General features: G+C 41.0%; 1 protein-coding gene across 12 annotated transcripts in view; it reads left to right on the forward strand.

Moving 5' to 3' along the window:
• The window catches only part of KCNMA1 (potassium calcium-activated channel subfamily M alpha 1), a 676,533-nt gene that overhangs the window by 377,411 nt on the left and 279,534 nt on the right, over positions 1–19,588 (forward strand). For 11 of the 12 annotated variants that reach the window (XR_007503281.1, XM_049789608.1, XM_049789616.1 and 8 more), the window contains one exon: positions 632–743. The exons of the other annotated variant lie outside the window; for it this stretch is intronic. Coding sequence is in view for 10 of the 11 variants with exons in the window: in XM_049789608.1 (XP_049645565.1) it covers positions 632–743 (112 nt within the window). In the remaining variant the exon portion in view is untranslated. The remainder of the gene's footprint in view (positions 1–631; positions 744–19,588) is intronic. 12 annotated transcript variants of the gene reach the window in all.

The following is a 19,588-nucleotide window of genomic DNA, read 5'->3' on the forward strand; positions in this document are numbered from 1 at the left end:
GGTTGGATAACTATTATATATGTTAGCTGACTGTTTCTCATCTTTCTATGTACCAATGAGTGTACTGCTTCCTTAACTAAAAAAAAATTTCTATCCTTAAAATTATGTCCATAAGTGCCCACTGAGCTGAATTCTGATTGAGGGTCGTCATCAAATGGGTTGATGGGTTGGGGAGGTTTATTCTAGCTCCTGTTTATGAAAGGAAGTATATGTAATATGCCTTAAAGAGGTGTGTGGGTGTATATTTGCACCCATGTGCATAATTGAATGAACTGCATCTATGCCTTATTTTAGAAATAAGAACCACAATATTTGCACTAGAGAAATGAGAATGCCCAACCTCCTCTATGATACTCTTGAAAAGAAGAGGAAAACAGAGAGAGTACTTGGTCTTCCTCCAATGCTGCCAGGCAGGGTCTGTAGTCCATCTTGAGAAGTGACTCTCTACCCCAAATCTGTGGGCAACATAACAAGTGATGGACTTTGCTGAAAGAAGCACCTATCATCTGCTTCCAGAGCAACAGAAATGCAAATAAACACACATTCTTTTGGGGGGGAAATAGTTTTGTGTGAATGCTGGCCCTGTGTTTCTCATGTGGTTTCTCTCTCCTTTTTCCAACACCCCCTCCAGTTTATTGCAGCCAATGATAAGCTTTGGTTCTGGCTGGAAGTGAACTCCGTAGTCGATTTCTTCACAGTTCCCCCCGTGTTTGTGTCTGTGTATTTAAACAGAAGTTGGCTTGGTAAGTTCATTCATCTCTCCTTTATCCTCACTAGTGTCTGGCCAGGGCTGGACTGTAAAATTGTGGAGTAGATGCAAGGACCGGGTTGTCTCCTTTATGGTCACAACTTTAGGGATTTTAGAAGTTTCTGGTGACACTTGTCTTTGGAATACTCACTGCACAAGACTCAAACTGTTAGAACTTCAAGTAATATAGTTGTCTCACTGTTGAGACCGAAGTTATCACTGATATAAGACAAGATCTCTATACTTTGGGTTATGTTAGTTTTTATTTAGAGACTTAAAAGCAGAATGAGGCAAAGAATCCCAGGGGACAAGACCAGCTTTCCAAGTAGCTGCTTCAGAAGTTTTAAAAGTTCCTGACAAAGTCCCGGATGAAGTTCGCTTCTATGTGCTATTTAGTTTTATGAAATTTGGACCCTGCATATTTTTAATTTTTATTCTTAAAAAATTAAATCACTATGAATTGCAAAGTTACAAGTTTATTCATGATTGAGTTTCAGGATGCAATATTCCAACAACCATATCTTCAGCAGTGCCCACATTCTTCTACCAATGATCCCATGTTTCCTCCCCCCGACTGCCTTTATGATGGGCATACCCCCCCTTTGAGGAACTGGTATTTAAAGTACTGTTATTGATAATTACCAATAACATCTCTTTGGGGGGGTTGGGTCACACCCAGCAGTGCTCAGGGGTTACTCCTGGCTCCACGCTCAGAAATCACTCCTGGCAGGCTCAGGGACCATATGGGATGCCGGGATTCGAACCACCATCCTTCTGCATGAAAGGCAAACGCCTTACCTCCATGCTATCTCTCCAGCCCCTTCTTCTTCTTCTTCTTTTTTTTTTTTTACCAATAACTTCTCTTGCCTCCTTTCAGACCCTACTGCTTGTCTAGTCCCTTCCCTCGATCATTATTGCAGTGGTCCCCCTCCCTGCACCACTGTGGCAAGTTTCCCACCAAGGACCAATTCCTCTATTCTTAGTTTATATTGTCTTTGGTCTTTAATTATTGCCTGACTCTTTCTTAGTAGCCCACAGATGTGTGAGATCATTCTGTGTCTGTCCCTCTCCCTCTGACCCACTTTGCTTACCAGCTCTATCCATGCGGCTTTCTTTACAGTGTTGAGTTTCTCTGTGGGCCACTGTGGGGGAAGGCTTCTTCAGTCATCCTCACATTGACAGAGACTGGGCTTTCTTCCCTTGGGCAACAAAGAACTTTTGCTTATGCTAGCTCAAGGGGTACTTGGTTCTTTAGAAAAAGGACAACAGGATGGAAAAGAAGCCCTGTGAGAGGGTAGTATAGCAGCCAAAGGCTTATGGAGACACTGGAGAGGGTTCTGGACTGCATGGAATAATTTTCTTGTAATGATTCCATGCCTCATTTCTCATGGGGGAAGAATAGAGGCTGAAACAGGAGTTGGAGGACTATTCATAGGTTTCTTCTGCCTTTATTTTTAGAATTTCCTTGGCTTAGTCTACATATTTTTCAAAGATATATCTATATGCATATAGACATATATAGTATAAACATTTGAAGATGAATAAAGAAAATCTCCCCCCACCCACATATGTCACTTTCTCTTTGGGGTTTTTAGTGTTAGTCAGTCATGTTCACTGCTCCCTCCAAACCTGCACAGATTTACACAGAAAAGTGTAACTAAAGTAGTAAAACTTATGAAAAATAATTTCTGTAGGTTATGCTGCAGTTTGCTTTTCCTACCAATAGAAGCATGTTGGCATCCTTTTCTTTCTATGATAATCCAACATAAAAGAATTGTGTATTATTCCATAATTGTACCAGTTTATTTACTTTTACTTAATTTTTAAATTGTTATAGACAGAATTGCTGATAGTGTTGGATGCCACAAGGGTCTGACCTCATATTTCTGAGAGGAACTCAATACCTTCTACCTTCTACACTCTACCTTTTTTTTTTTTTTTTTTTGGTTTTGGGTTACACCCGGCAGCACTCAGGGGTTACTCCTGGCTCTATGCTCAGAAATCACTCCTGGCAAGCTCAGGGATGCCGGGATTTGAACCGTCTTTCTGCATGCAAGGCAAATGCCCTACCTCCATGTATCTCTCCAACCCCTATACTCTACCTCTTAAGCTAAACTTCTGGCCTTTGTTTCTGGCTTATTCCACTGGAGTGCCTTATCAGAGTTTTCTTTCCCTATGAACAGTGTTTGAATAGGTATCTTTTTCCATATATATGGAAAAAAATATATATATGATTCTATTTCTCTAGCTCCTGGAATAGACTTGCTGGTTCAAAGGATATGTGGTACTTTAGTTCCTGCAGATATTTATGGGTAACTTTCCATAAATATTGGGTTAAGATGTGCTTCCACTTGCAATATGTTTTGCTGTCCTGTTAGCACCATGAATTGACATATCTAGAATCAAGTATTTAAGAAATAAACTGCTTTACTATGTATTCATAATCACATAATACTCTATAAGTACCTCTTAGTACCTTTGGTTTTAAAGGGCTTTATTTTCTCTTGGTTTCTCATTCAAATTATATTTACTTGCTCAATGGGACTTTTTCCATTCTTATTCTGAGATATACTTGCTTAAATTTAGCTTTTGAGCCAGCATGCTGCAAGCCCGAGAGACACACACAAAGTTGAGGCATTCTGAAGATATCTCCATGGGCACTAATATCCAGGATCCTGGCGGCTACCTCTTTGCTTTCTACTAGCCTTGTGACCCTAGGGACTCACATTTCTTTGCTTGGTCTGTGTTCATTTGTTTGTTTGTTTTTCGTTGGTGAAAGTTGAGTTAGGTAATATCTCAGGGACTAACAGCTCAGAATTTCTGAGAGAAGCACCATGAATGGGAAATTTGGGAATCCGCTTGGCAGGAGAGGGCTGAGAAAGAAGTGAGTGAAAATTCATCACCAACACTTCTGAGATGAACTGAGGCATGAGTGATGAGGGAAGAACTGGCTCTCTTGTGAGGCCACACCAGTAATTGTTGGGAGCTACTCCCAGGTTAAAGGGATCCTTCTGTTTTTGCTCAGGGGACTGTCTGGTACCAAGAATCAGATTCAGATTCAGGGCCTCACACAGACAAAGCAAGTACTCTGCTCCTGAGTCACGATTTTGTTGTGACGACTTCACACACTCCCCCAATACAGCCCTCAGAACTAGGCAGGGTAGAGGAACAAAAATAAGATAGCGGGTGTGTGGACATCCACACTGGCGGGCAGAATGTTGCTGCTTATTTTAACTCCCGCTCCCACGTCCCAGCCTCTTCGTTATAGTTTCCCTCACACAATCCTACTCCTGCCTGACTAAAATAAATGTCCCTTGAAATGAGAGATGAATTTTTGTTAGAGACTAGAATAACTCGATCTGGGGAGGACTCGTGTGTGTGTGTGTGTGTGTGTGTGTGTGTGTGTGTGTCTCATTCTCTTCAGGGAATGTTGCCCCTAAGGTGGGGCTTCACTGTTCTTCCTCAAAGTGTTTATGGAGATCTTGAGCAGATGGTGGAGAGAGAGTTCAGAACAAGTGCTAAGACCCTTCCTAGCCAGTCATCTCTGACTTTCTTTGAGCAGTTACTCTATGCTCCAGATTGATGCCAGAGGAGCTCAGAGATGGTTTCCTATTTTCTGAGTTTTACTACATACAATTCCCCACATGGATTGCTGCTTCCTTTGAGTAGGGTGTGTTGAGGAGCCTGCTATAGAACCATAGTCAGAGTTTGGAACCTGGTTCTGAAGCTCATGTCTATGGCATGATACATAGAAATTCTCTGCTGCTCCATGAACAACACTGGCATGGCTCACAGTCAGATGCTAGATAGGTAATAGATATATACATCTTATTTGTTCTGACAGCATTAGGACAAAGTCAGAACCAGACCTCCTCACCACCCCACCCCGAGTCAAATGAAATGAACTTAAGTTCTTAAGGGAGTCCCTGAATCTAATTGGGCCACATCTAACCTTCCCCAGGCTCTCACGCGAGCGGAAGTGAGCTCTGGAAGGAGTGGTCTCTGCCGCCCCCTACAGGGCAGTGCTAGAGTTGCTGAATGGGTGTTAGACTGGGAGGAAAGGATGTGTCAGGGCCAGCTGGAGAGTTTGGGGCCCTCTGGGGTTATATATAGCTCAGCAGGCTCCAAAAAGCAGGGGTCTATACTGGCAGGTTGTATCTGGGTTGAGTGTGTGCCATGTAACTGAGGACCTGTTGTATTTGGGTTAGCCCAGTACTATCTCTCTACTTTTATCTCCTTCAATTTTCCTCCATTTCTGTAGTCTGAATTGCTTCATTTATTCTACACAAGCAGCTAAATACATCTAAAAAATGTATAGTCCTATAACTAATATATCTTGATGTGGTATCATGTTAGGAATAATGGCTCTATTCTTTGCCTGACGTGTGTGTGTGTGTGTGTGTGTGTGTGTGTGTGTGTGTGTGTGTGTGTGTGTGTGTGTGTACTGGGATACAATAGCACCGCGCCTCTTAAGAAAGCATTGGGACAGAATTGAAGAAGAGTTGAGCTGTTTGTTCTAGCAATTGTTTGCTCTTCTGGTAGCTGCCACAGCGGAGTCTGCCTCACCAATGATGATTCACTCTGTTGGAGCCTTTCCCATTGAGCTCCCTTGTTCTGGTTCTGTCAGGACCATGTTTCCTTAAAGATGCCCTCTGTAGGTGGCCGAGTTTCTCCCTCCTCACTGACTTGCTCACTTCCTCCAGGCCACAGTGAGACAAACATCTCCAAATAAATGTCTTCAAGGAACAATTTAGTAGTAGATTTTTCCAGGTGCCCAAATCTCTCCAGGAGGTAATGCTTCATGTGTGTGTGTGGGGTGATTGGAACAGTTTGTGAGTAACCTAAATTGCTATGACTGGGCATTATCTTCTAAAGATAGAGTTGTGATTCTCCTCTAGGAGATCAGGACCGTGATGGATTGGCAGGAAGAATAGATAAGGCAAGAAGAAAATGGTCACCGGGGAGCAGTTTGGAAACACACCTTATTCAAGGGAATACTGACTTGTGCCAACTGAAGTTCCCACAAGTGCTCCTCACAGAATGACAAAAATAGTTCTTGCCTTTAAGGTATTGCTCATTTAGAGGCTGAAGAGATAGTGCAGGAGGGTGTTACTTGTCTTTCCTATGCTTGACCTGGGTTCAATCCCCAGCATGTTAAAATGATCCTCTAAGCCCTCTCAGGAGTGATCACTGAGCACAGAGACAGGAGTAACCCCTGACCCTCACTAGGAGTGATTTCTGAGAAATAAACCAAGAATAAGTCTTGAACACTGCTGGACATGACCAAAAAAAAAAAAACACCAGAAAATGTATGTTGCTCACTTCATTGATTGTATCCTTTATAAGGTAAAATTATTGATGTAGAAAAATTCAATGGAGAGGAAGAGGCAAGAGAGTTGGCCACCCCAGGCCAAAGTAGATGTCAATTCTTTGAAAAGGAAGCAGATTCATCCTTGAGCATTGCTGTGGCTAAGGCATATTTGCTGGTCAGCTGATCAGCTAAGGACTCATTTGAAATGCTGCCCCCATACCCTTAACCACTCTGAAGAGTGGGGCTGAGGAATTTGATTCAATAAATTATCTGGGTGAATCAGGTTAACATCCACAGTCACATAATAGTGTGGTTTGTAACTGACTTGGCATGCTGGGACAATAATTTGGGGAGCTTTATTTTTTTCTCTTTTTTTTTTTTAAAGAAAGGGAAGGTGTAGCCAGGAATTGAACCTAGGTCCACTAGGGTCAAGGCATGTATTTTATCCACTGTGGTATATCTCTGTCCCTCATTAATCCTTTGTATATCCCTGAAACAGTGAAGAAGCTGGACTTTCATGAATGATCTTATTACCAGTGAGATTTCAGTGATAGGTAAAATAAGGATTTGAGAAAAGGCCTTTGTGACCTCAGAACTGACTTCCTTGAGGGCTATTTCTATTCAGTACTCACCCTTTTGTAGCTGTGAGACAGATATACCCCAAACCCCATGAGGGAGATAGAGCAGATACACAATCTTACATACATAACAAAGGAAACAGGGATGAGCAAGGAAAGGGAACATATCTTAAATTTTGTTCCCTAGTTGCATCAACCACTTCACCTTCATCAAGACTAAGAAATCCTCCCCAAGTATTTCCTTTGCTATCATTATGATCATCTCTGTCTATTCCTCTACTCAACAAATCTCCAATCATGTGTCATGTGCTGGTTGCTAAGCTGAGCTTGGAACCTAAACTGAATAATAAGCTCTTTTTCCTTGTGATGGGGGAAGAAAGTCTATAAACTCAAGGATGCAAGCCCAAATGCTTACTGGGAAAGGATGACAATGTGAGTTATGAGGTAAAGCCTGATTAATTTGTTGGAAATTTTAGCAACTCAAAGGGTATTTGAGTGTCTTTTCTGGTTCTTGCCCTATAGACACTTTGCCTGTTCATTAATTTTCTTCTCCATTTCCCCTCCCTCTTTCATTTATTTTCTCTTCCTTCTTCCCCTTCCTCTTTCCCCGGATTAATTCTTTCGGCCTTAGTTACTTACCCTTTGGAAACTGGTAGGAATAGTAGCTTTGTTTTTCTGCCTGGGACATGAGAGTTCTGATGTCATCTGTACTAGACACAGCTATCCTAGACTTTCTGTTTTAGCAAAGCTGTTGTCCAGATTCATTACTAAACTAACTAACTTGGCCTTATCTACCAAGGATGGACTGATTATAGCATTTTAATAAAGTTTCTTAATGTGGTAGATATTGAATGAATATCTTCCCTAACTTAAAGCTTTAACATAGAACTAGAAGTAACAACTTTTTTTTTTTTTTTTTTTGGTTTTTGGGCCACACCCGTTTTGATGCTCAGGGGTTACTCCTGGCTATGTGTTCAGAAATCGCCCCTGGCTTGGGGGGACCATATGGGACACTGGGGGATCGAACCACGGTCCGTCCTACGCTAGCGCTTGCAAGGCAGACAACTTACCTATAGCGCCACCTTCCCGGCCCCAGAAGTAACAACTTGAATTTGAAAATGGGGTCACATATCCTTTTATTGTTTCTAATGCTGTGGTATTTGGAACAAAATGCTTGTTATCTAAGGGCTAATTTCTGTTATATTTGTTTTATTTAATTCTTTAAAAATTCATTTTAGGCAATAGCCTTTGCTTCCTTCCCATTAGGAAAAGAGCTTTTGTTCTGGAGAATGAAACCATCCAGACAACTTTGTGAATAATTCCTTTTGCTTACCTCTGATCTGCTCCAAATGTCCATTTTCTCCCCTTAACCCTTAGAAATCCCCCAATGCTAAGCCCCAACTCTCCGCTACCTCAGCACCATTGCCTTGTCCAAGCCTCTGTTCTACATAGACTTGCAGTATAATTCTGCCATCTAGTGGAAATGAGAAAGAAAAACAGCAGTTCTATTTCTCTTCTAGAATCCTTGGTTTAATAGACTGTGGCTTAAATTAGACCCTAAGAGTTTGCTTTTAGGCACTAGCACGTCCCTCAAAGAGTCCCTAGACTCTGGGAAATCCTTTAAAGGAAAAATGCCAGGCAAGTACCTAAGGTTTTGAAATGTAGATGTAGAGCTCAACTAGCAGTGCACAACAGGTTCTCTTTCTAACTCCAAATCTCAGTGGCTCAAGGGGAGGAGAGTTCACCTGGCTTCAGAGTGAAGTTGTCATCTGTACAGAGAAAATGAAGACTTGTCTTCAATTGATTTCACAATCATTTTACTCTTTGAGCTGAGTTGAAATATTGAAGCAATTTGTCACTTTCGTTTTGGGCACATCAAGTTGTCAGCTTGGAGAAATGCAAGCACCCCCAGCTGCTGAATAGGAATGTTTCTTAAACCTAAACAAAAATGGGAGCCTTGCTAAAAAAGTGTGTGTCACTGTGACATGCCTGCCCCAAGAGAGCATATGACACTTGCACTAAATAGAACTTCTCACTGGAGTCAGTGAGGATAGGCTATGCCAGTATGAGAGGCTTTTTTCCTTTCCTCCTTCCTTCCTTCCTTCCTTCCTTCCTTCCTTCCTTCCTTCCTTCCTTCCTTCCTTCCTTCCTTCCTTCCTTCCTTCCTTCCTTCCTTCCTTCCTTCCTTCCTTCCTTCCTTCCTCCCTCCCTCCCTCCCTCCCTCCCTCCCTCCCTCCCTCCCTCCCTCCCTCCCTTCCTTCCTTCCTTCCTTCCTTCCTTCCTTTTCTTCTTTCTTATCTTTGGGCCACACCTGGCGACACTCAGGGATCATTCCTGGCTCTGCACTCAGAAATCACTCTTGGCAGGCTTGAGGGACCATATGGCATGCCAGGAATCAAACCCAGGTCAGTCATGTACAAGGCAAATGCCCTACCCACTGTGCTGTATCTATCACTCTGGCCCTGGTTTTGCTTTTCATTCTCTCTTTCTGGAAGAGAGAATCACCACCTACATCACCATCAATAATGTGCCTTGGGATGAGGCCCACAGCTCTCTTTGCTAGGTGATACTAGAGTTTTGCTTATGTTCCCAGCTGCCTAATAGCATGATAGGGAAAAAAAGCCCCCAGTAGTACATCTTTTTTATCTCAAGTTGTCATTCCTTATATCAGCTCACTTTTATGGAGGAAGCTTTTTGTTTGTTTGTTTTAATTTTGTTTTTCTATTTTCCCATTTTTTTCATTTTCTTGAGCTCTCTGATTTTTAGATTTTATTTTTGGTAAACTCTCTGGATTTTATTTGGGTAAGCTTGAAACTAATATATTTGAAAAAAAATAGATGAGAGGTGACTTTACAACTTCCCAACTTAAGTGTTGGGCTGTGTAGCCACACTCTCTCTTGAGTGTGTTTCTCTCTCTCTTTCTCTTTCTCTTTCCTATTTCTTCTTCTTTTTCTTCTTCTTCTTCTTCTTCTTCTTCTTCTTCCTTTCTTCTTTTTCTTCTTCCTTTCTTCTTCCTTTCTTCTTTCTTCTTCTTCTTCATCATCATCTTCTTCCTTTGTTCTTCTTTGTCTTCTTCTTCCTTTCTTCTTCTTTTTCTTCTTCCTTTCTTCTTCTTCTTCTTCTTTCTTCTTCTTCTTCTTCTTCTTCTTCTTCTTCTTCTTCGTCTTCTTCCTTTGTTCTTCTTCTTCGTCTTCTTCCTTTGTTCTTCTTCTTTCTTCTTCTTCTTCTTCTTCTTCTTCTTCTTCTTCTTCTTCTCCTCCTCCTCCTCCTCCTCCTCCTCCTCCTCTTCCTCCTCCACCACCTCCACCTCCTCCTCCAAATTAAACCCATCTTTTTACTTCCAAAAACAAAATAATAATAAAAAAGAAAGAAACCACAGAGGGCAGAGCCAAGGCAAGGGCAATATAATGTAGCATTTCTTCATAAAATATCTGGAGTTTGCAACGAGAAAGGTCTTCAAGAAGCTGACTCAAAATCTTTCTGAAACAGGAGCTAATAACAGAGAGTCTAGAAGCATCTGTGGTGGGTCAGGGAATGCTCTGGGGCTTCTGATTTTTTTCTGTTCCAGGAGTTTTAAAATCTGATCAATTGTGTGTGTGTGTGTGTGTGTGTGTGTGTGTGTGTGTGTGTGTGTGTGTTGGGCAAATAACAAGGAGAAAGGTAATTTGATGTATATATATATATTTTTTTAAAATAGATTCCCAGTAAGTTGTAATTTATTACTTTTTATTTTTGAGACACATGGCTGTGCTCAGGACTTAATCCAGGTTATTTGCACTTCCTTTCCTGGAGGGGCTCAGAGAACCAGAGGAGTACTTGGGCCATCCGGGGTTGGCCTCATGAAAGGCAAACACCCTCCACACTATGCTATTGCTCTGGTTCTGAATTTGTCTTTTAAACATGTGTGGAAGAGCTGGGGAAATTGCCCTGAATTTGAGCCCCACACTGTGGTTCCCCAAACACCACGAAGTACAGTCCTGGGCATCACCAGCATTGCTGGGTTGAATCACTTCCTATTACTGGACTCTGGCTTTCAATGATGGGACCCAGTTGGTTGAGTATATCCAACAGTGTCCTCCCACATTCCTGAGCACTTCTTATGGACCCTCCCCCATTTTTTCTTTTTAATACATGGAAAGAAAATCATGCTGATTCTTTGCTCCAATGGGAGTTAAGGGCTAATGCCCTTTCTTCTCTGCTGCTGTGTGTCCCACTGGGCCACACAGGATACCAAAGACCTTGAAGAGACCTTGGCTAGCACCCCAAAGTTTCCTCTCTGTTCCCTGTCAGCAGTGATTCGTGGGTTGGATTGGTGTGGGCTGTCTTGCCTCGGGCAGGATTCAGGTGTCATTCAGGGGAGAATGCAGCAGACTGCAGAGAGTGAGGGAGCGAGCAGCCTTATGGCCACGGAAATGAGCGAGTGAGACAGCCAGATGGAAGCCAGCTCGAAGGACATGAGGAAGAGGAATCGCAAGGCGAGAAGGGCTGAGGGACAGCATGTCACTTTGCCTTGGAAGGAAGCAGGGCTTAGAAGACCAAGGAGTTGACTGGTGTTTCTCCAATGAATGGAGGACAGATTTCATGCAGTCAGCTCTCAGGTTCAGTTCTAGGTGCTGCCCCTCAGAAAGAGAGCAGAGATTTGCTCCTGTCAAGCTAGAAGAGAAATCTACTGAAGAATTAACAAGTCTGGGGTAGGAAAGAGAGAACACAGAGAAAGGAAAGGGATATAATTGACCTACAGTTTGGGCACTGAGTTGGCAATCTTGAGCACGTGTATTATGTGAACAACTAGCATTATGTCCTGAAAAGTCAACTCAGGTCCCGGTGCCCCGTTTGTTAGCACCCACCAGTGCTATCTCCAAGTTCCTTGGTTAATCATTCTAAGGATCCAGATCCATTCTGTGAGCTCTATCCTGCAGCTGTGTTTTATCCTCCAGAGCTAGAAGATCACTTAACACCATATTAATATCCACTCGGGAAGTATCTGCATGGAGAATGGAATGAATGACAAAATGACGAGTGTTTCCAGTTTCATTCTGTGGGATTGGGGGTCACCAACTTTAGTAAAGGGTCAACAACTCAATGTATTTGGCATTGGAGGATCTATAGTCTTTGTCACAGCTATTCAATGGTCATCATAGGAAAGCAGACTCAGGCAATATGAGAAAGAAGAGACGTGCTATATTTTAATTATTCATGGGCTCAGAAATGGAAAATTCATTTCATTTTCACAGCCCATGAAATTTTATTGAGGTGATTTTCATCTATTTAAAGATGTAACAATAATACAGCAGGAAAGGTGCTTATCTGCATGCCACCATATATAGTCTCCCGAGGCCCATCAGGACCCTGAGTGCAGAGCCAGGAGTAAGTGCAAGCACCACGGAGAGTAGCCCTCAAACCAAAAACCTAACAAAAATATAAACAGAGTCTAAGAGATAATACAAGGCTTAAGACACTTATTTTGCTTGTGATCTGATTTGATCCCTGGTAACTTATCTCATCTCTAGAGCTTCACCAGGAATGAACCTTTAGCACAGAGCCAGGAGTAAGCTTGAGTACCACTGGGTGTGTCTCCCCCCAAATGTAGAAAAAAAATCATACTTACCTTGTTAAAGTAAAAGGTAAAGCCACATTTGGCACCAACCTGAAGCTTACCACCTCTGCTACAGAGATAGATTAATGGTTAGGTTTCCAGTTTCATGGAATATTTACTTCATTTCTTCATTCATCCATTTTAGGGTTGATTAAGTAGCTTGTTCCAGGCACTCTGGACATACAGAAGAAACAAGTCCTGGTGTCACTACATAAGCTCCATAATATCCAAGTGAAGATGATACAAATAACAAATAAACATCATCAAAGGTGCAGGGAAGCAAACTACATTCAGCACAGAGAAACAACTTGCTCTAGTCAGTTCCCAAGCACTGCCACCACAGCATCTTTATAAGAGTCTAGAAGAGGCACATATAGGGAAGGGGCCAAAAGAAGAGAAGCTCATCAATAGTTTCTTTTTTTAAATAAATAGTCTTACCCTCCTCTTTTCCTCTGTGCACTTGATGCTCTTGCTGTGCCTTGGGATCTCACGCATGCATCCACATGCATGCACACATCTGGATCTCACTGCTTCTCGATACACATAAGGGGTTGCCAGGTTTCCTGGAATTGCCTCCTTTTTTATTGGTGGTGGTGCTTTGATGTACCTGGATGCATAGGTGTGCACAGAAATTCCACATGGCACCAGGGATTACAGACAGCAGAGCTACCAGGACACGTATGGGACAGAGAGACTCAAGCTGGTGACTGGTGACAGTCACTGCATTGTTCCCCAGGTCCCTCAAAAGCAGTTTCAATTATGGGACTGAGAGTTAACTCTGCTGAGGACAAAGCCATAGTCTGCACCAGAAGGCAGAGGCCACACCTACTGGGACTTGAAATATTCTACGACAGTTTAAGATGTATGAGTACAGTTGTGAAACAGTCCCTTGAAAAGCTTGCAGACTCCTTTAGTCTGAAGGAAAGATGTGAAGCACATCCTATAGGGAAAATTTGGGAGGAGGTGAGATTGGAAAAGAGAGAATCATTTATGGCCACTTCAGGTTCTGTGGACGAATTCACTCTCAGGGAGCTAGAGAGATAGAACAGTGGGGTATGCATTTGCCTTGCATAAAGCTGATCCAGGTTCCATCTTTGGCACCACATCTGGCTCTCGACTCCTACCAGGAGTAATCTTTGAAATCAGCAGGATATGGTTCAAAAGTGAGAGAAGGAGAGAGAGAGAGAGAGAAAGAGAGAAAGATATTTTAGGGAGGATGAATAAAATTCTAGAAAGAATGGTGTTTGATGTGTTTGTCTCCCCATTAATGGTACCATTTTTTCTGATGAAAAATAGTAGTGAAAGAAGACACATTTTAAGAGAGGCTAATTGAATGAATATTAGTATTTCCTTCTTTGGTCATTTTAAAAGAGTTTTCATGAGTTTATGACTATATATACATATATATCAAGAACAATTATTTCTGAAATTTTTTTTGGGAAACAGGACTGCTGTGACTAAAGTCTGTCTTGGCAAAGACCACAATGATTAGTCACCATGTAAAAAACAAGATTTTTATCTGTGGCAGGTCCGATTTGAGAGGGATGAGTCAGACTTTGTAGTAGAGAGGACCCAGAATATGTGTAATTAATGATGCAATGAAGTTTAAATTTAATTAGGGATTTTTAGTTGATACCTTCTAAATATCACAAGCACCTTTTAAAGGTATCTCATTTGTCAATGGGAAAATCAATATAGATGGAGTGATTCTCCCATAATCTCTACATTGGTTCATCTATTCAGTGCAGAAACAGCTTGTTAGTTTTCTCTTTCCTTTGTTCAATGGAGACTGCCAGAGATTTCTCTATAGCTTCCATTGAGATTAGAGAGAAAGAAATAAAAAGAAAACATGCCTGGTCCCTCTTGTTTGATTTGGTTCTTCTGTGCTTCATGTTGTTTAGAACTTGAGGCCAAGATGTTATCTCTTGCATCAGAGTCAAAATACAATAAAACTTCTTGTCTGTTTGACTTCCTGATGGTGGAAAGTGGTCCAGGAAAATATAAGTAAAAATAGAAGTGAAGTTAGATCCTTAAAAGGTTTTGCATAAGGCTTTTTTTTGTTGGCCTGTTTCTGGATTGGCTCAAGACAAGAATATATTATACTGCAGTGAGAGTTTCTTTCTCTATCACCAACAGTTTTGCAATCCTCCAGTATGCTTGTGGGAATTCCAGGACAAATGGCCTTAAACAGGATTTTAATTGGCTGAGAGATTTTGCTGGCTTATTAGAAATGATGGTTCACAGCACTATCTGCAAGGGGGAATAATTCACTTAGTTTCAGTGTTCCAGTACCTTGCTCTTAGGATTATAGTTCTTTTCACATAAAAGTATACTTGGAACATAGCCACCCAGAGTACCAATTTTAGGTGCTTTTAACTGGGCCTGGAGTAATAACAACTTTAGTGAAATGAGAAAAGAAAGTCAGAGAGAGAAAAAGAGAAGATTAGAGGATGCGATTTGAAATTAATAAATGATTCATCACCAGATAATATTTTGATCATAGCTCTGTGCTTGCCATGCAGGGTATACTATGAAATGTAAGACACAATTTTAGCCTATAGTAGCTTAATCTCATTATGAGTATGGGAATTTAAAACGCCTTGCTTATAAATGTGGGAATTTAATATCATTAACGAGTAGATGTAGCAGAAAAATAAACAAACTCTAATAACTGCAAAGAGTAAACCAAAAAGAAGTTGATGTGTATTGATGTACACAAGGCATTTACTTTGCACTTAGGATATAATTCATACCTTATCCATGTATTGATTACACGAGACCCACAATTTATGCATGCACAAATTGATCTCAACTTCACAGATAGTGATAGAATGATATGCCTGACTGGTCTAGATTAGGTGTCAAGTTGGTACAATGCAATAACCAATATTAAAACCAGTGTGGGTAGACCAGTGAGTTCATTGAAAAACCCTCCTTGTCTGTTCACTTTGCCTGAATGTATAAATATGGACCTCAAGAAGACAGCTGTTGTTGTTTTTTTCCCCTACCCCACTCTGTCCTTGAAGGCAGTCAAGTAAACAAGGACTGAGATATTGCAGGCACTATTTTTATAAGTGAGCAGTGTCAACCATGCTGTATCCAACCAGTCTATTTTTGTTTGTTTTGTTTTGGGGCCACACCTGGCAGTGCTCAGGGGTTACTCCTGGCTCTGCACTCAGAAACTGCTTCTGGCAGCTTGCTCGGGGGACCATATGGGATGCTGGGGATAAAACCTAGGTCTGTCCTGGGTCGGCTGCATGTAAGGCAAATGCCCTACCACTGTACTATCACTCTTTTTGTTTGTTTGTTTGTTTGTTGTTTTTTGAGCCACACCCGGCAGTGCTCAGGGGTTACTCCTGGCTGTCTGCTCAGAAATAGCTCCTGGTAGGCACGGGGGACCATATGGGACACCGGGATTTGAACCAACCACCTTTGGTCCTGGATTGGCTGCTTGCAAGGCAAACGCCGCTGTGCTATTTCTCCGGGCACTGTACTATCACTCTGACTCCCCAACCTATCTAAATGGGACTAAGATCCTTAAAGGCACTAAACCTAGAAAAAAGGGCTTCCAAGTCAAGAACAAAGTGGGGCTTCCTGTGTGTATTTTATGGGGCCATGAAGGGAGACCTAGTGATGAGTTTGAATCTTTCCAGAATGTTCCATGATGCATTTGAAAAGAAGCTCAAAGCCAAGGGAGGAGACTTTCTTAGGAAAGGAGTGGCCAGATGACCAGCAAAAATCAGGGTCTTGAGTCCATTAATAATATCAAGACAACACATTCTATAGCTATTAGATTAGGCAGGAATATTTTGTAATAGTCAACCCATCTGGGTGTGCATGTCTGGTTCAGCACAGAGGTAGACCTTTCTTTTTTTTATTCTTTAATTTTTTTGCTGTTGAGCTGGAGAGATATTATAGCACAATGCTGATCCACAAGAGATTCTCAGCAACCCATATGGTCCCCTGAGCATTGTTAGTAGTGATGTCTGAGCACAAAACCAGAAAGAATTCCTGAGCATTACCAGATGTGGCCCAAAATAAAAAATATTCTAACTTAACATGGTTACAACAGTGTGTCATAGTTTCAATGTTAGAGCTACTGTACATAGAGCTACTTACTGAAAGTCATTCCCATTCTTCTTGTATCTCCTGGAGACCAATTCTTCATATCCCTACTTACCCCACTCTTTTTTTAAATATCTTTATTCAAACACCTTGATTACAAATATGATTGTAGTTGGGTTTCAGTCATGGAAAGAACACCCCCCTTCACCAGTGCAACATTTCCACCACCAATGTCCCGAATCTCCCTCCATCCCACCCCACCCCCACCTGTACTCTAGACAGGCTTCCCACTTCCCTCATTCATTCACATTGGTATGATAGTTCTCAGTGTAGTTATTTCTCTGACTACACTCACCACTCTTTGTGGTGAGCTTTATGTCGTGTGCTGGACCTTCCAGCCCTCCTCCTCTCTTTGTCTCTGAGGATTATTGCAAATATGTCTTTTATTTTTCTTAAAACCCATAGATGAGTGAGACTATTCTGTTTCTATCTATCTCCTTCTAACTTATTTCACTCAACATAATAGATTCCATGTACATCCATGTATAGGAAAATTTCATGACTTCATCTCTCCTGATGGCTCTATAATATTCCATTGTGTATATGTACCACAGTTTCTTTAGCTATTCATCTGTTGGAGGGCATCTTGGTTGTTTCCAGAGTCTGGCTATTGTAAACAGTGCAGCAATGAATATAGGTGTGAGGAAGGGATTTTTGTATTGTATTTTTGTGTTCCTAGGGTATATCCCTAGGAGTAGTATAGTTGGAGCGAATGGGAGCTCAATTTCCAGGTTTGGGAGGAATCCATATCACTTTCCATAAAGGTTGGACTAGACGGCATTCCGACCAGCAGTGGATAAGAGTTCCTTTCTCTCCACATCCCCGCCAGCACTGCTCGTTCTCATTCTTTGTGATGTGCTCTAATCTCTGTGGCATGAGATGGTGAGAGATAGACCTTTCTGAGATCTTTCTATGTCCTACAACTAGTGAGCAGTCTGGTCAGGGTTGCTGTTCAGAGGCTTGGCACAGAGCTCACAGATTTCTTCTCAGTTCTCACCAGTTCATCTAGGGATACTCTTTAATGGGGTAAATAGTATGTAGATAAGAGCCACAGATATGGACCTATTTGCTGAAATGGGGGCCATGGTGTTGTGCCTATAGTCACCAAACTTGGGGCTGTGGGGTTTGAGATGAATCGTAAGGCAGAGAGGGAGTTCAAACAAATGGAGTGGAGTTTAAGCACTGTAAACAAGAAGATAAGACTAAAAAGGGGGAAGGGATCTGCATCCTGCTATGGGGAGCCAAGGACAATGTCAGAGTGTTCATGAGGAGAAGTGGCTCCAGAGTCTATGGTGCCCATGAGAGGAACTGTAATGATTTCCTCTAGGGAGATCAGAGGGATGAAACTTTACAGAAGAGAGCTGAGCTGGAAAAGAGCCTTCCCTTTTACCTGCTATGGTCCTTCTCTTTGATTAACTCCTGTATCTATCAATGACATGGACTTCATCCACTTAGCTATCAGCTCACTCTTTTGAACTTCCTTTGATCATGCATACATGATTCAGTCATTTTAAATCTTGGTTTTGTGGCTAAAAGAAAGATTCAATGTTTTATGAAATAATTAATAAATAAATGAACCAGAGAAATGGGATGCTGGTTGTTGCATGCATATATAGATGGGAAAGAAATTCAGGCCCAGAAGACTGGCCTAAGTTGGGCTTTGATATTTAAAGTTAGGCTTTAATATTACATAAATACTTAATATTTAATAATTTAATAAATAAATAATTTAATAACATTTAGCAAATATTTAATCAATATTATTTAATGATATATTATATTAAATCTTTAATATTTAATACATAAATAATTTAATAGATAAATATTAAGTATTTATTTAATATTACAGATACTATAATATCCATAATGGTGCTTTCAATTCTTGGACAATGAACGGCATTTGTTTGATGCTGTTATCCCTATAGGAACACACCAGTTTAACACAATGAACAGCTAACAAGAACTTACTAAACCTTCTGTCATTGTATTAATGACTTCATTGAAGATACAATAGTTTTTCACAAACTTGCTTACCACTGTACTTATTTATCTTTTTTTTTTTAATTTTCTTCTCTTCCTTTTTTTTTCTTTTTTACTTCTATTCTGTTTTTAAATGACTTTGCTTATTAAATCACGTACCTGGAAACAAATGTATTATTCTCAACTATGTCATCCATGTGATGTATTTTCCTTAAATAAATAAAGTAAAATAAAAAGAAGGGTAGGTTAGAAAAGTTATACTGAGTATTTGTTTGCAAATGAGCACAGGCCTAAAAGTAAGGGAGAAACCAGAAAATGCTATAAATAAAACTGAAGGTAATAGAGGCGCAGGAAAAATGCTTCTATGTCTGAATGGGCGAGTAGCAACCATTGGTCCAACCTAGGGCAATATTTTTCTTTTAGGAAAGCCTTTGCAAAAATGATTCTCTTCTGGGTCATTTTCTATTTGAAGTCCAGCACTAAGATCATCTTTCCCATCAGCCTGACTGAACATATATTTCAGGCTAGATGCCCAGTAATTTCAAGAGGAAGAGAAAAGGCAGAGATGCAGGAGAAAAGAAAAAACATGAACGAAGACTTTGTGATGGTGGATAATTTTTTTTCATAAAACAATAGCAAGCAATGTAGTATCTTTTAATATCTGGCCTTCAACAACAATCCTCTAATGCCATCCTGGAGGTTTGGGACAAAATAAAAATGTAGTTGAGTCTCTTCAGACCTTGGATGGTTTATGGAAGCATCTAAAATTGCTGGTAGAATTATGACCTTGTGACTCACAGCTGTGTCATATATTCTAGCAAAGAGCGTGATTTATATACAAAGCTGGTTGCTGAAAAAGAATGGCGAAAAAAACTCTCATACACCAGAAAGATTATGAAGTGGTGTTATTTTATTGTCTGATGTCTTTCGCACTGATAGGAAGGTGGTTCTCCTGATCAAGGTTGCTGGCATAGCTCTGGCAGTTGGGAGATATGACTCACTGAATTTCCACATTGACTGGCCATACTGCAATGCCCAGAGTTGACTGCCTGCCCTTTCTCCTTCTCCAAAGTAGCGGTCACCTTGAACACGATCTTCCCTTGAGATTCTGTTTTTCAGGCATCAACCAGAGCCGATCCTAAATCTGAGCAAGAAAAGGTCAAGGGTTAGAGTACATGCTTAGCACATGTTAGAGGCCCTGAATTTTATCTTTGTCATCATATGTCCCATACCACTCAAAGTCACCAGAT

Source organism: Suncus etruscus, chromosome 15, assembly GCF_024139225.1.
Source record: "Suncus etruscus isolate mSunEtr1 chromosome 15, mSunEtr1.pri.cur, whole genome shotgun sequence".
Classification (NCBI taxonomy): Eukaryota; Metazoa; Chordata; class Mammalia; order Eulipotyphla; family Soricidae; genus Suncus; species Suncus etruscus.